The sequence below is a fragment of the Falco naumanni genome, chromosome 3 (genome assembly GCF_017639655.2).
Source record: "Falco naumanni isolate bFalNau1 chromosome 3, bFalNau1.pat, whole genome shotgun sequence".
NCBI classification, from domain to species: Eukaryota; Metazoa; Chordata; class Aves; order Falconiformes; family Falconidae; genus Falco; species Falco naumanni.
Window position 1 is genome coordinate 44438932 of NC_054056.1, and position 17173 is coordinate 44456104.

The following is a 17173-nucleotide window of genomic DNA, read 5'->3' on the forward strand; positions in this document are numbered from 1 at the left end:
GTTAATGCTAAATACTTATTTATTGTGGGCCTGATCAACAGCTCTGGTTAGGTGGTATTTGGTTGGGTTTTATTCTTTCATCAGCATGAGCTGAAAGTATCTTCTTCGACATCAGTAAGTTTATTGTCCCATACTTTGTGAGTGGTAGCAGAGTATGTGTATCAGTTATCCTTAATTCAATTTCTAAGAATAATGCCTTTCTACTAGTCACATGGAGAAATGTGTGTAGCTGTGTTAACTAGGATTGTCTTCCTTGTTTAGCTTTTATGTACATACAATTCAAAACAGAATAATCCCATAGGTATGCTTCTGAAGCCAGATGCTGAGAAAATGCTAGAGCTGATGCCTCTGCCTCCAAAATACCCCGTTCTCACCTGTTAAAGGATGTTTAGTCATCTAACTTGCAGAAGGAATACTTTCTTTGGGAAACCTCAAGTGCAGTAAGTAGTAGAGATGGTATTAGCAAAAAAGCCTCATGTTGGATTCTTCTGCATTACAGGAGTACAAACGCAAGCTAGCCAGAGTGTCCCAAGTACGGAAAGAACTCAGGTCACGCATCCAGAACCTGCCTGATCTCTCTCGACTTCCCAATGTCACGGGCAGCCACGTACACCTACCATTTGCAGGAGACATCTACAGCGATGATTGATTACAAAAATATCCTTCCATAACCTCTACTTTTCTGTGAAATGAGGGGTAGGTCAGACTGATTGGTACTCTTGTAGTATTATTTTTGTATATTGTTGGAGACTGTCAGTAAAAATACTCTAATAATTTATAAAAAATGGTTTAAAAAGTTGCTTTGTTTACTATTTTATTGGTGAGTGAAGATAAGGGTACATTTATAAAAGTGGCACTGTGTCTATTACATTGAAGAATGGATAATTATCTTATCTTTTGTAAAGATTTTAGTTGGGTGCCCTGTAAAAAAACATGCTAAGATTTTTCTTATGTACCCTGTATTAAATGTAGATCAACATATATTCAACACATACTTCTAACTCGAGACATTTCAGTTGCTAGTGAGGGAGTGAAATGTGGAAATCACAAGCTTATGCTTGCAAGAAGGTTGATGCAATTTAATGCAAAATTAAAAATTATCTTCCTGTCGCATTAACATTTAAATTGCCCACTCCCAAAACAAGTCAGGTGGGTTTTTTTGAAGTAAATGTTAGTAATTAATTTTGTATTGGAAGATATAAACCACGTTACAATGAGCAGATCTTTTAATGACTCAAAACATTGCAATATTCCAGTATCATTTAAAAGTTAGCATAGGAAACTATACAGTCGACCAGTTTAATTATGTTTCAAAAATTTAACTTTCTTGTTACAGCTGCTTAATTTCTAAATTGAGGGACCATTCATTTGTACTCTAATCCCTTTCTGGAACCTCTGTCTCCATCTAAAAAGGTTAATCCCAGAAATGTGAAGCCATTTTACAACTTTAATTAAATTGAAAGGTCATTCTCAAAACTGTCCCAATTGTTAAATTCCCTTTATTAAAATTTGACAATGCTATGTACCATCCATATATGCAGCAACAGGATGATGAAGCCATGCTGTACATGCTCTTCCACTGAGAAACCCCAGAGGCGAGCATAGGCTTCCAGCCCCCCACCTCGACCTGCTCTGGCAAACATTTCTAGATCTTGATCATTTTTTCTCACAGAGCAGGAGGAGACAGTTCAGGCCTACATATAAGTCAAACAGTGGAAAATTATTGCCAAGTGTCTGTTTATAAAAATGTCCTTTGCATGGAACAAATGTGGTATTTGTCTACAGGTCGCTAGCTGAAGTTGAGAAAAGTCCTTGTTACCATATTATGCTCCAGCTTTTAAGTTCACCTAAAAACTTAAAGATACAGGCATCTAGCGGATTGCCAGGAAGTTTAGGCTTTTCAGTCGATTGGAATGAGGCACGTAACTGTTGAGTGATTTAAAAGATACCGACCTGTACCTTTGGCATTTAGGTGACCTTAAAAACCTGGGCTACAATTGTTTGAGTCGGATATATCATCGGAGTATTTAATGATTGCATTTTGCTCCTGGGTTTGCACTTGTCAGTTTTGGGTTTTTTTTTTTTACATCAGTTAAGTACAGTTTACAAGTTTAATGCTCCTCACATGAAAGCACATTTTTTTTTGGAAAATCTGTTCTTCCTTTTCAAAAACCACAATTCAAAACAGTTCTGGAGTGAAATTGTTGGATGGTGATCTGTCACTAGCTACTGACTTCTACAGTGCTAATCACTAGAATACTTGTTGGATTCGAATGGAGAATAACCTTTCTCATTAAAATGGACAGACTTGGACATAAGCACCTCAGTCCAGTTACCTTTTTTCATGGAAGTTGCCATGAATTAGACCTCAGTGAAGTAGAGAAAATCCCCTAAAAGATAAAAATACAAGCTGTTGACATAACATTCCATAGCATGCAATGTAGAATGCTAATTTCATCAAAAATTCTGACAGATAGGAATGCTGAACATAGTTCATCACAGCTCACTAGCTGTCCAAAAATTTGTACATTTTGAGTGGCAATTTTCCACTCCGTAGGAAAAAACAGCTAACTATAATGAATCCAGAGGAGTGTTTCTTTAAAGTCTAATATGCAAAATTCAGTAACACTTATTGGCATCCTTTCAGTGTAGGTTCTTGATAAGAAAAGGAATTTTCAGGTACAATTTTAATTTTTAAAATATTTCTGTTCTAGTAGGTTACATTCAGCTCCTGAATTCTTATAGACATGTACGTGCATTACAGCTGCAGTTAAAGCTCAGTCTTGCTAAAGAATAGCACCAAATTTGTGATAAATATTAAACCAGCTTAATCTATTAAGAATTACAAAACCATTTGTAAAACAAGAAGGATAAGTAGTTAGTTCATGGTTGAATCCCACCCATGGAAAACTAAATTTGTACCCAGAGGTGATTATAAGTGCAGCAGCATGACTTGTTTAGAGTGCATTGAAGGATCTAAGTCTTGGATACTCAGAACCATAGGGAATTAAGCTTAAACAGTCTTTTGCTACCTTAATTAGAATTGATTATAATAACAAAGTTGAATGCTGAATTTCCTTGATCTCTCCAGAGTATCAAAAATGACACAACACTTACTTCACTAGACTTGTTTTTCTATACATAACTCTTTGTGGTAATGTTGCTTATCTACAGATAATGTGGAACTGATAAAAGAATGAGGAAAAATCTCAACTTCTTCTGGATGTATATAAGTTTTAATTTTGGGAGAGTGCTATTTTCTGGATATATTTTACTTTATTTTACTGTGAAATTGTTTACTTCAAGGAATATTTCATAGCTGGGTTTTTGGAAATGATCCCTCAAATTTGTTTAGAAAAGAGGACTTGCGGTCACTCTTGTGGCAAGTGTCATATATTAGTGGCTCAATGGTACATTGGTTTTTTATTTATATGGGAAAGGCATCAGGTATCAACTAGTTAGAAGATTTATGTTGTAACTGTAATAGTATAGCAGGAGATAACATGGTATGATACAAACGCAGCCCTGTAGTATCAAAAAATACCTCCAAATCCTCAGGTTCCAAAATTTAACGTACGTACTTCTGATGTCTCAGGAAGAAAAGGGGCTGGGTGGGGGTAGGAAGGGTGCCTAGGAGCTGGAAGGGAGGAGAACACCCCCGGCTGGAAATGAAAAGCAAAAAAACCTGTCAACTTTTGTCAAAACAGAAGTTAACAGTGTGAAACTGGGCAGCACCATGTTTTAGCTGTAGGTGGGATTAGAGAATAGAACTGCTTTGGGGCATTACCACCCTGGGAAAGAAAACGTGTGGGTGTACCCTGCTGGTCTCTTCTAATGTGGTCTGACTCTACTCAAACCAGAATACCCACTCTGCAAAAGGCACAATTATAAAATATCTGAACTTTTTTATCTAATAATAAAAGCCTAGTAATTAGATTATTTGCTTCACTATATTGCACTTTTATTGAACGTTCTCTGAAAAAAGCAAAGAGATTTGCCATGTGAGAATGCTTACCTTGGAGGTCACTGGGACTGCTTGTATATTCTAGCATTTGCAGGCTCAGGCTGTTTTTGCAGAATGCTTTGAAAGATATCAGGAATATTATCCCACTTCTGTGGTCTTCAAAATAAATGTGAAGTCCTTAGTTACAAAAATTACCATTCTTAGAAATTGTGTTTCATTACTCCTTTTGAAAAATAAACTACAGCCTGCAGTGACATTAGCTTGTCTGTTTCACTCCATTAATGTTTGTATTAATATATTAAACTACCCATGTTAATCCCCAGTAACACAACCCAAACCACATGATTATGTATTTTTATCTGAGTAGTCTGAATGTCAAACTGAGAGCTTTCATTATGATAAAATTACATTCCTGTTTACCTGAAACTTAAAAAGACAACGTGTTAGGACTTCCACAGACTAATACTGCTCTCACAAGTCAGTGGTTACTCAGTCTGGTACTTCAATAATGACCCAACACACATATATAGGATGCAGTAGCCCCCTGTGCAGATGACCGTGGAAGACATGGATAGGCTGGATTGGGCCTCTAGAGAAGAGCTGGATTTCAGCCTTTTCAAATGTGAGCGAATAGATTCACGAGTGTGGGGGTTTTTCAGTGGAAAAATTACTGAAGTAGACAACCAGCACGTCTAAAATTTGATGGTTACATTTATAAATATTTAAGGCGAGCTCTGCTCATTCATGCATATGATCACAGTGACTATTCCTGCAAGTAAAGAAAGCAGACCTAAGTATAGTGTCTGAAGTGGAATTTATTTTTTTTTTTTTAATGAATGACCAATTTTGTCTCGGCTCCTATTTCAGTGTGTCATTTATCTTGATTAAGTAGTAAATCTCTTCCATCTTGTTATTTAGAAATCTGATTTCATCTTTACAATATTTAAAGTATCCTACTAAGCATGATGTTTTTGTGGGAATTTGCAAAAGTTCAATAGCACTCATTATTTGTTTGCAACAGAAATAGACTCATTTATTAAAAGCTAACAAGTTTGAAATGTAAAGATGTTTCATTATTGTGCTTTTCTGACAGAACGTGTAATCCTTGTGTAATTTATGTCCTCAGAATAACACCTGTATGTACGCTCTTTCATATTTAATAGAATAAAATGTTGTTGTAAAAACATCTTTGAAATCATTGTGTATTGCTTGCCTATGCAATCGCGTGGTGTGAAATGGCTTTATTGTAAACTGCTCCCTATACTTAGGAAGCAGTATCTTCCAAAATCTCATAGTGAATGCTGGGGAAACGGTCAATACTGATTTTGAAGTTTATTACTCTTCATATTTGTATTTTGTGTGAAAAGTTTAAGTGAGGAAGCAGTGCATTAAAAAGTCTGAGGTCATATCTATAGAATTGTAAATTTCTTAAAAAGAAATATTGTTCATACACCATCTGCTTTGGCCGAAGTTTGCGTTTCTTTAGAGGCCTGGCCAGGGCTGAGGGAACGAGTTGCAATATGCTAGCTTGAGCTTCCCAGTACTTAAAAATGGGAAAATGTTTCTGTTGCATTAAAGGGGAATGGAGTAATTTCACAACAGGCTCAAACTGATATTTTAAAATAAAATGTGCATTAGTTGAGCTGGTTATATTCAGACACACTTTGTATGTGGTGTGATGCTATTACTGTGAATGATGCACATACCATTGCATAAACAGAATGTGCATGAGCTGGGAAATGACTCTCACTGCAGTTCAAGGCCTGTGTGCAGGGGTGTATGCTTAACGGAGAACCTTCTTGGTCTGGCTTTACGAAGTCTGAGTGAAATTCTGGCCTCACTGAAATCAGCTGGCTGTTTCTTCTCCGTACAGTTGTTCTTCCAGCTCTTCAAACGCAAACCAGTAATGCTGCACAGCAGAGGTTTGGCGGGAAGGCTTAACAATAGTTTGTGTTCCGTCGAGTGCAGGAATGTAATATATTCTGAAGGGAAGAGTGCATCACATGCATACATGTCTGTGCATATATATATATATATGGATCTGCTGTGTGTATATGTATCTATATAGCTATATGCATGATTATATATAGATATGTATATACTTGTGGGGGTTTATCTATACGTTTTTCAATATACTGATTCTGTGGAAGTCCAGTAACAGAAAAAGATTGTATTAGAGGCTTAAGAATAATGTAAAACCACTTCAGATATAAGACACCAACAGTATTTCTGCCCAGCATTTGGAAGCACAGTTGTAAAAGAAAAGAATGACACATACTTGAATGATTTTTTTCCTTTCTTCCCACAGTAGAGTCTGATAGCTTGCAATACTGATCCCTTATAACAACACACCTGAACATGGCCAGCAGCTCTGGTAGTCACAAAGATGTTGTTTGGAGCGCAACAAGACTCTGTCTACATTTAACAAATTGCACATTGTAACAGGAATACACCTGGAGCACAGGACGCCCAGAGCTCGATGCCTGCCTATACACTTTTTGGAGATGCATACTTCAGTGCGCTCTCCTGTGATCCGGTGGATGGAACACCCATTAGCAGTTGCAGCACGCTGGTTGTGCCCTGGATCATGTCTTTTATCCATTAGCTGTAGTTTTATCCAAAAGGATGTGACTCGTGCTCTGAAATCACCGAGCATTGCATAAGAAGCACAGTAAACAGGGACAGCTGGAAGCTCTGCTTCAGAAGCATACCCTTGATTTGATCCAACACATTAATGTTGGTGCCCCTTAAAACATAGCAGACGCCTGTGCTGGTTTCATGTAAGCTTTATAGGAAGCACAGCAGGTGAATACCTAATGTGTGTACTTTAAATACAAAGATTTCTTGCTTTTTCTTGTTTTTCAAATACTTCTGTATAATGCACAGCTTCCATCAACAAGATGGAAGTATTTTTCCAGAGGACTTGATCATAAATACAGCAACAACAGCTGAAGTAATGCCAAGTTCTGTACTGGAAAAGGTGAGGTCCGTATTTTGATCAAAGAATGACAGTTAATTTGATCCTACACGTAGGTAAGAAACAAATGGCAGTGAACCTTTCAAAGTTATTGTGCAAATGTACAGGAGATATAAAAAGGTTACATGCCAGTCTTTTGAGACTGTAAGTAGAATTTGCAAGAAGCTATTCTTCCCTGCCCTGGATTGTTATAAAGTCTGCCAACTTACTTGGCGGTTCTATTTCTTAAGCGGTGTTCAGAGTCTGAATACACTTAAAGGAAACTATTCATTAGAATACAGAAGAAAAGGGAAATACCTTTAAACCCAAGAATTTAAATGTTTTTAACCAATTCTCTTTTCAGAGGGGAAATCTGAAGCATGATTTGCAGAACTCACTGCAGCCTATATGCAGGGCAGGCTACCAACTCAGTCCTGAATGGTGACTTTCTACTGTTCTTTCTCACCTCTGTGCCGAATTGAACACATAAAATTTGACAGTGGAGACTGCTTTAACCTTTGCAATCTTCTGTTCACATCAAAACACATCGGTGCAACAAGTTCACTACTGTCCAGGGTAAACCTGGTTTTCCAGACTGAAGTCCAGGAAGGAAGGAACTCTGAAACCTTATAAAACCAAAACATTTAATAAAGAGGTTCTCTCCTTAGTAATTTCTGAACAAGACAGAAGTGACCCCTTTTGGTAGTACCCGAGCAACTGGAAATGAACCATCCCCTATTTACGAACCTGCCACTCATAGCAGTAACAAATCAGGGTGCTATTAGCAGTCAGGCATGGAGCTGTCAGTCCATATTGAGGGCATCCCACATCAGAGTACAGTTGTATAAGGTTCTGCATTATCCTCGGACCAGTATCATCTGCAGTCCACATCACAGAGAGCATTCTTCAGAAAATGAAGCAACTTAACCTGGTGATACGCTGTTTACTCTCTCTTGGTACATGAGCACTATTACTTTGTACAAAAGTTACTTCGGAATCTTTGTAAAGGCTGTGCTTAAATTACCACACGTATCAGAAGACAGCAACACTACAGGACACTACATTAGACCCTTGAAAATACCATACCTGCAGAAACTGCTAGTGGAAATGTCTTTGTTTTACTCAAATATGCAAAGCAGGGATGAAATCTTTTAAATTCTGCTGTGATGCATTACCTTAAAAATATGGGAGAGTAAGACGGAACAAACTGTAACCTCCCCTCCCCCAAACTGCTTTCAGGGGTCCTGCGGGACCCACTGATGGATCCGGTATTGCCAGTCTCCTCAAAGGACAGAACCTGGCTTTTAATTCTTGGGCCACTAGAGACTGCAAAACATGTCATGATTCCCAAGCATATCAGACTGGCTATTTTCTCACCTCCCTCTTGCGGACAGTCGGTCCCCTTAGAAACAGAAATTCCTTCTAAAAAATATGGTCTATGCTTTCACACAGTACATGCTGTTAGCTTGAGCTTTAAAGAAATCACTTTGTAGATTTACTAAAACTGAAGCAATACTTATTGCTGCAATCTTTATTACTTTGAAATAATGTGTAACTAAAGTAAAGTCAAGAAGGTTTTCAAATCTGCCTTCTGGCTTTTCTCTTTTTCTTCTAGGTTAAGCATCCGTTTTAGCTTAGAAAAGTGAAATTTGGAGTTTCGGGGGGTCTTGGAAGCAGAGTTGGTTGTCGCCTGTCCAGATGCATGTGTTCTGAAAAACAAAAGACTCAAATGTCTTAAAAGTGAGGAACAGAATTAACATGACATAACTATGAAAGTGCATATAAATGTAATTTGAGTGAAAAATTCTAAAAGCAGTATATTTTCAGGTGAAAGTGAGCCGTCAGAAGTATAACTTTGTTATGCAAATTTTAAGCCAGCCATCTCACATTAATGACAAAAATATAATTGGGCATTCTTTGCACACAGTCGCTTTTCATTAGAATCTTTTGATTTTAAGGGTGGCAAAGTTAACACTGATCTCCTTCAGACCACTGAAGAAAAAACCTCCAGTTATCAATTTTAAGTTTATTAAGTGACTGATCCGAAATCCGTACCTGAAGCCCTTGCCCAGCAAGACATAATATACTCAGCAAAATGTTTCTTTAAATAGGACAGAAACAGGTACCTGGGAATTGATGAAGGGCTGTTCCCTTTCGATCCCCACCTGCTGCAGCTTACAGGTGTTACTTTATTTGCAGACTGAATTTTTACACTTGGTGTCCTCAGGCTAGATTTAATACTTGGAGTGCCAAAACATCGTGTCTTTGTAGCCAGAAAATTCCTGTTTTCACCATAATGTCTTGTTGTTTTGTTGCATGAGTTGCAAGTAACCAGCTATGGAGAGAAGGAAGGAAATACCGACCATTCTTTCATTCTTTTCATCCTTATGTGATAAAGCCACCATAAGAATTATCCAAATTATTCTCTAAGTGCCATGACACAAATTAAATATTTGATGAAGAGAAATACGAGATATTAAAAAGCAACATATACTTTACACCTAATATTTGCACTCAGACCTCTTAAGCCAAACACATCCTATGGGTTTCTCTAGAAATTACTCCAGTCCCCTAGAAACTAATTTCAGGAGACCTGTAACACTGAAAGTAACGTTGTACAGTGAAATACAGAAAACAACCCTGTCGAAACAGAAAGATGAAACAGCACCTGAACTGGATATATGATATTCTTGAGTATACGTTAGCAGTATTTCTATTTTGCTAAAAACCATAACATACAGTGTGATCTAAATTCATTAGCATATTCTACCCCCAATTAAGTTATATTACACGCTTTCCAGGGAGCCTTGAAATAAAATATTTAAATCACCGAGCTCTCAAAAACAGTCATCCATAACTAATAACAGCAAGTCTTAGGGAACAAAGAAATGGCTTTCTATTAGTGCAAAAACACTACAATATGAAGGAGGTTCAAAACAAAGCACATTTTCTCTTCTATCTGTTTACTTCAAGGCTGCAGGGAACTTCCAGCAGCACAGTAAGTTTCAGAGGTGCATCAGAACAAATAACGTCAGTCACAGACACCATCAGATATTCCTAATATCCCTACTGCCATGGCAACTACGCTTATTAAGAGACAACTTTTTGAGGCACCCAATTACACTGACTGGAAAACACAAGTTATATGCTGTTTCAAGTTAAAAAAACATACTCAAAGAATGTCACAAAAATGTCTAAGCAGGTTTGAAAACATTATACCAAATAATTCTTCATTTCAAAGTGTGTAAAATTACCTAAATTCAGATTGCTTAGAAGTAATTACATTTAGAAATGCCAAAATGAAATATTTTCAGTTGTTTTTACGGTCTCTTGACATTATTTTGTCAGCCTAACAAACTAAAAAAGAGAAAGATCATTAACTTATACATCTCATGTATTGATGTATTTTTAGTTTATGTAAATTAAATTCAGATGGGGGAAAAAAAAACCAGCATCACATGACAATTTAGCACTCCACGGAATATAAATGGGGGTGAACACCTCACAATGCAGGAGTTAGTGGATTAATCATAGCACTGCACAGATAGTTTCCATTCCCTGAACTGCACATGCAGTGAACTCCAAAAATTTTAAAAAAGCCCTGAAATAGTTCCTATATGTCTCTTCATAGCACAAGCATTCTCAAATCAAGTTCTACTTGCTAAGAAAGGCATCAAAGGCACAATCTGTCACATTGTTCCTCGGTTTAATTTTCAACCACCCTCAGATTTTCATTTTCAGAAGTGTCTGGTACTAGATTACAGGGATCTGCATTGTTAATTTTGAAAGCTGCCAGTACTTAAAATACTTAAGACCAGAAATACTTAAATCATAATCCACAGCACAAATGCAAACAGAACTGAGCGGAACACAAGCGCAGCAAACTGAAATTACATCTCAAGATTAGAATATTGCCCAGAGTTTAAACTGGACCTATTTAAAACTGACTTTTGAACTACTCGTGACTGCACAGTGCATCCTACAAACCTATCCAGCTACACAATAAATCTAAGAACCATCATAATTCTGTAAGACACTGTACCTCAGTTGTCTCAAGAGACAGTTCTTACTGCACACTGAACATTCGTGATCCCAGGAAAATAAAGCAAAGATTCCAGCTTCTCAGATGCCCTTTCTGCTGCTCAACTATGACGTACAGTTTGGAAAGAGCAATAGCAAAGCCGTCTTTCTGGAGCACCTGATTTTGCCCTGACAGCTGAGAACCTCTGTGGTATTTCCTCAGGTTAACTTTGTATTATGGACTCTAATATTTGATTTCATAAATTTTACTCCCCAAAGCAGCAGACTCTCATCTGAGAAAATGCCAAGTGTGCTAGCAACTGCTGGGCCCAACAGGGTGCAGTCTCATTTATTAAAACATCCATTCACATAACCTGTTTTAATAGTAATGCATGCCTTGGCAACACTAGATTAAATGTATACTATATTCTTCAAATAACAGTAATTAGTACAAAATATAGTAATTAAATCTTACATTCCTCAGTAATTTTAGGAAAAACAACCGAAGCCCCAAGAGCAACATTAACTTGTTTTAATCACCTACGTGGTTTAGTTTTGAAAGACTTCCTACAAACAGTAATGTTCAGAGAAATGTAAAAAATCCAATTCATACAGAAGGTAACAATAATCTGATGTAGCCATGACAGTCTACTGAGAGAAATGAAGTAAAGCTTGTTCAGTTGAGCAAATATATTTTTACACAACTGATAAAACTGAAAAATCCTGACAATCTCTCAATCACTCAAGCTATTCTTCAGAGCTGAAAGGAGCAGTAAACGTCAAGCTACGCATACTGGCAAAATCAGCCTGACTTCAGCCAACACCACGTTTTGCTTCTTAGGTATGTTTTGCAGTATTCGTAGCAATGGATTTCCAAGGATTCTAATGCATTTTAGGATCTACCTGGCTGTATTAAGGCTCTGCATCGAGTAGTTGCCTGGCTTTAGCCACATCCATAGGGAAAAAAGGAACAGGCAAAAATCTATCATGCCTGTCATTTTTTGCAAAGCTATGCAAATGATACAGCAGCTGACGGCGGAAATGCCAGAGCTTTGTGGCAGGAAGAACTTATTTAATTTTCAGCAAGATCTTAAGACATCTGCAGAGTCTACCCGGACTGCTGCTAAAGAGATCGCAGGGAGGGCAGTGCTGTTTGTGTGGCTTCTCTGACACGTTAGGTTGTTCTTTTGGGGGGAAGCTTACCGTACTCGTCATTGTGGTTATGATCTCTCATAGCAGATTAGGATAGATTTTAAATTTAAATTTAAAAATTTTGGGTGTGAACAGAAATTATTCCAGAAGAAAGGAAAAGCTATATGCTCATGAAAAATGAAATGCGTAGGTGTGAGCTCCTCTTCCAAAAGAAAGATTTCCGTATCTTTTTTTATGCCACTGAAAGGTTTCAGGGAATTATCAAGTATTTGGCAGTTCCAAGCAAACATCCTTACCAGAACACTTCTTGACTCTCTGTACTTTTTCAAAAGCTTTGTCTGTTTCATACTAAGTTTATGGTTCTTCGCCTCCTGTTTAAGAATCTTCTCTATCTGTGGAGTCACTTTCATCTTTGGTTTGAGACGCACCCGGCAGCTATCAGGAACCAGGAACTGGAAGCAATAAGGACATATCCTTTCTAATCCAGATTCCTTATCTACAGGTTAATAAAGGTAAAAGAGTAAAACTTAAATGAAATAATTATGTTTTATAGGCAAACATTAAAAAGATACATTTCTATTTTAACATTGTCTAGGTACATGTTTCAGACAGAACTAGAACACAAGAGGAAGCTGAGCACCAGTATGTGCTCAGCACTCAGCTGAGCACAATTCACGTTAAGTTTATGCACAGCATAAATTCACATACTATGCAATTGTAAGTTTTCCTGAAAGAATGCAATTCCTTCCTAAAAATCTTTAATGATGGAGGCCGACAATTCTGCAAGGAGCTTCGTGCAGGCACACTCTTGTGCCAGATCAGTGACACCAAATCCTTGTGAAGCTCTTTGTCCATTTTAAGTGCAAGAAAATGACAGCATGGGATGAAGAAACGCTCTGAGTTTTAATTTTCAACCCTAATAAGAGAGGGATGCTCTGCAGCTGCCGTTATCACCTGCAGCCAGAGCTGGGCTAGAGCATCTCGGCCCCCGAGGAAACACCTGGACGCTGCTGCTTAGCAAGTGCGTCACTTCTGCAGCAGCCCCCGAAGCCCACCCTGGCACTATTCTGTGGGGGCTGGGGAAAATGGAGAAAAAGGGAAAGCCTGCGTCCTTGGGGTTCTCCCCGCAGCCGCCCAGGCCGCCGCTGCGCGCTGCTCCCCGGCTGCAGGAGCCCCGCGGGACAGCCCCCTCCTCCGCCGCTGCCTCCTGCCGCGGGCAGCGCCCGGGCCCTCACTCGCCTCGGGAGTTGCGGAGCGTCCACCTGGCGGGAGAAGGGCACAGTGTCACGGCACAGTGTCACGGCACAGTGTCACGGCACAGTGTCACGGCACAGTGTCACGGCACGGCTGTGTCACGGCACGGCTGTGTCACGGCACGGCTGTGTCACGGCACGGCTGTGTCACGGCACACTGGCACGGCACGGCCGTGTCGCGGCGCGGCACAGTGTCACGGCGCGGCTGTGTCGCGGCACGGCACGGTGTCACGGCACGGTGTCACGGCACGGTGTCACGGCACGGTGTCACGGCACGGTGTCACGGCGCGACACTCCGCACCGGCCACGCGGCGGCGCGCGGGCAGGGGGCGTGGCCACCCACGCGCGTCACCGCCTCGCTCCCTTCCCCCCCCCCGCCTCCTCCAGCCAGCGCGCGCCGTCCCTCGCCGCTCCGCTTCCCACCCCCATCCCCATCCCCATCCCCCCCCCCCGTCCCCGCCCCGAGGGCCGCCGCCGCCCCGCCGCGGGGCGCTTACAGCAGGAACCGTGCCTGGCCCGGGCAGGCGCCCAGCAGCCCCTCCGCCGCCGCCTCCAGAAACCGCCTGTGCCACCCCATGGCCCTCAACGCCCGCCCCGCCGGAAGCCGCTGCCAGCCAGGTCCGGCGGCCGGGGGCGGGGAGGGGAAGGGAGGATGTGCAGTGTTTCGCCGAGGCCCGGCGGCTCCCCGCGGTCGCAGCACGATGGTTCCGGGGTCGGACGGGACCGCGGCGAAGGGCGCTGGCGGTGAGCGCGGAGGGAACCGGTGGCGCAGCCCTTGTGTCTGGTGGCCTTGCTGTGACCGCCGCGGGCCTGGGGTCCGCTGGGGCTGGCGCCGTTGGGGCGGCAGCAGCGGCCCTGCCCGGCGCCCGGCGCCCCGTGTCCGCCGACACCGACCGCCAGACCCCTCGGGGCGGCCCGGCCGGGCCGCCCCGAGGGGTCTGGCGGTCGGTGTCGGCGGACACGGGGCGCCGGGCGCCGGGCAGGGCCGCAGTTGTGTCCCGGAGCACCGGCCGCCGTGCGAAAAGAGTGGTTCTGCAAAGCAGCACGCTTCCACCTTACGGGGAAAATGACATTTCTCGGTCGAGTTGTCACCTGAAAAACGCCACCAGCGCTCCGGCATGCCGCTTGGTGTTCGCCAGCGCGGAACTTCGGCGATTCCCCCCCCCCCCCCGCTCCATTTAGATGCCTTTTTAATGATTTTTTTGGCCACGACACAGTTTGCTTTATTACCCTGCAAATGTGCTGCTGTTAAAAAGGAAAAGGGAAAAAAAAAACAACCCACCAACCCTCGGCTTTTCAACGTTTGATGTGTGTTTTATTAATTCCCTTGGCCCCATTCATTTGCTAGACATTCTTCTTCTTTGATCTGTCGGTAATGGTGTTCATTTAGGAGAGGTATTCATCTGAGCAGGCTTCAATATTCTATCACAGAATTTGAATAAATATAATTATTTCTTATTTTCTAACATGGACTAGCTGAGGGGTTTAGAAGTAGAAAAGCATGAGAAAAATTGAATTTCTAGGCTTCCTTTAATAGGAGAGCTTTACAGTGCAGTCAATAAATCTGGGCTTTTTAATGAAACGTTCATAAAGCTACAATTAGAGCCTCTGCTGACTTTATTTTTGAATAAAAAATCAATTTTTCGGTGGACCTTCCAATGTTACATTTTTCGTTGCCATGTTGCTGGCTTTGTTGATGATTAATTTTTGTGTGAACTCTACCTTTCCTGAGTGGATACATAATACCTATTTAAAACACAGCCTGTGTCCATCAGTCAACAGATTTTTGGCAATGAGATATTCCCATTTTTTAGTAGCAGTGAAAAACCCCAAAAGTATTTTTTAAACACAAGTAAGCAAAAATAATGCCAACACTTCTTGGGGGAGGGGGCGTGGGGGCCTGTTTTTATGATTTTTAGCCATGTTTACCCCCTCGAGGACCTGGTGGCAGAGGAGGAATGGCGCGGCCGGATAGTGCCATGTTCTCTCCCAGGCTCTGCCTAGCAAAAGGGGGGTACGCTGGGGGGTGGGGGCTGGGGTGGGGGGGGTGTCTGCTGCCTGGAGCTGGGACCTGAGTCCTCCCTGTCCCTGGAGCGGTGCAGGTGGGCCAGAGCCCTTGCACTAACACCTCGGGATAATTTTTTCTTTGTGAGAACAAGTGCCTGAGTGATTTTGTGAACAAGCAGCGTACTGTACTAATTAAGCAGTGATTAATACAATGCAAAGGATTCATTTTTACTTCTCTCCCTTCCCCCCACCCTACTCTTACACTCGTCTTACCCCTGCATTTTTTTCCCTTCTGTCTTTTCCAGTTTGTCTGAAATGCTTATACTTTCTTTTTCTTCTACTCCTGAAACTGCATTGGGCCATTCACAGTTTTAAGTTCACTGGTTTCTCTTTGCATTACAGATCTCCTTGCCCCAACAGCAATGCCGAAAGCACCTCCCAGTGCCGTTCATATACAGTGTATCACGTGTCTTGTCCCAGTATCCTCCCATGAGGCAGAAACTATGTTTCTCGTGTTAGGTGTGGTGCTGCATGTACTAAACAAGTCACGCTCTAGAGGCAGGGAAAATGACCAAGAAATCACGGCCTCCAGTTCACGGTTCTCTGCCACCCCCTTAACTGCAGAACTCCCATCAAAAGTCAGTATTTCTGTGCATCCAGAACTGACAGGACCAGATCGTCAAAACCAGATAACCCCCAGCTCCCTGGTACGGTATTTATGGCATCAGTGGAGTGAACTCACCCGCATTTCAAGGCAGAATGCATTTGTCGCTACTTTTCCCTGGATTTTGTTCACCCAAAAAAAACCCACCCCACCCACATTAGCGGACCTATGTTAGTAACTGCTTCCTGCTTCTGTTGTTTAGTGTTTCGTAGCTACCATGGCTGGCCAACAAACTGTAAATCTTGCCTGGTGTTTTTTAACAAAGGAAAAAATAGAATGATTTGTGTTGACTTCTGGTCATCGTGTATCATTATTGATTTGAGGGAGGGCAGAGGAGGGAAGCGTACTGTCTATCTGTTGCTTGCCAATCCTCCAGGAAGGCAGTGTTAGTTAGCAGTCAGTAGAGGGCAATCGAGAAATACAGTTTGTGATACCTAAAGGATTTGAAGCACTGATTATGTGTTTACAGAAAAGAAAAAGACGAGAAGAGCCAGGAGGATAGGTTGTTCAGTTTACTACTGGAGACCTGACTGTGACAGACCACCAAGAAAACAAAATTTTCAAAGAGAGCAAAGAAGACCTTCTGCAGCATCTGCGAGTCTCTCCTTTTTTCTTCAGAGTTGCATAGGATAACTTAGCCAGAACTTACTGATGACTGCATGTTCAGTGGACTCGGGAATGGGCTGGGAGATGCAGAAAGGCACTCTTTGGAAGGAACACAAGAGGAGGCATTTCAAAGATCCTGCAGGTGACTGAGGTGAGCAAACTCAGAGTTTCTCTTTCAGGTGAGATAATAGGTGTGCAGTCAGCTGTATAAAAGTCGTGAGCGAACCGAGTGATCGAAATTATATGAGAATTTTGCTTTTTCAGGCATGCTGGTACAAGACTAATTTTGTTGTGGGGGAAAAAAAAGAGATAGAGATGCTACAAGGATAAGCGTTTCCAAGCATACGTTATTTTGGAGACATGCTAAAACTGGTAACTTGTTTTATGTGTAATATTTTATATTAGAACTGCTTGAAACATGCTCATTATTTCACAAGGCTTGTGTGCTATAGTTCCTAGACTGTAGTTTACAAAGAAATATACAAAGAAGATGTGACTATTGTTCCTTTTAGAGGGGATTTTGCTAAGCTTTAGGACAAATGTGACTTGCA

At 41.3% G+C, this 17173-nt stretch overlaps 2 protein-coding genes across 2 annotated transcripts in view; one reads left to right on the forward strand and one right to left on the reverse strand.

Annotated features, from left to right (window-relative positions):
* RPRD1A (regulation of nuclear pre-mRNA domain containing 1A) overlaps positions 1-5150 on the forward strand; it is a 46112-nt gene extending 40962 nt beyond the window's left edge. The window contains exon 7 of the mRNA XM_040588859.1: positions 500-5150. Coding sequence (XP_040444793.1) covers positions 500-649 — 150 coding nt within the window. The 3' untranslated portion in view covers positions 650-5150. The remainder of the gene's footprint in view (positions 1-499) is intronic.
* A 3286-nt stretch (positions 5151-8436) lies between these two features.
* On the reverse strand, positions 8437-13981 carry C3H18orf21 (chromosome 3 C18orf21 homolog). Its single transcript, XM_040588863.1, has 5 exons — positions 13843-13981; positions 13332-13354; positions 12389-12588; positions 9047-9255; positions 8437-8629 (listed from the first exon to the last, which is right to left on the reverse strand). Exons 1-5 carry the CDS (start codon positions 13920-13922, stop codon positions 8476-8478), a joined length of 666 nt encoding a protein of 221 aa, XP_040444797.1. The 5' UTR covers positions 13923-13981; the 3' UTR covers positions 8437-8475.
* Positions 13982-17173: the final 3192 nt, after the last annotated feature.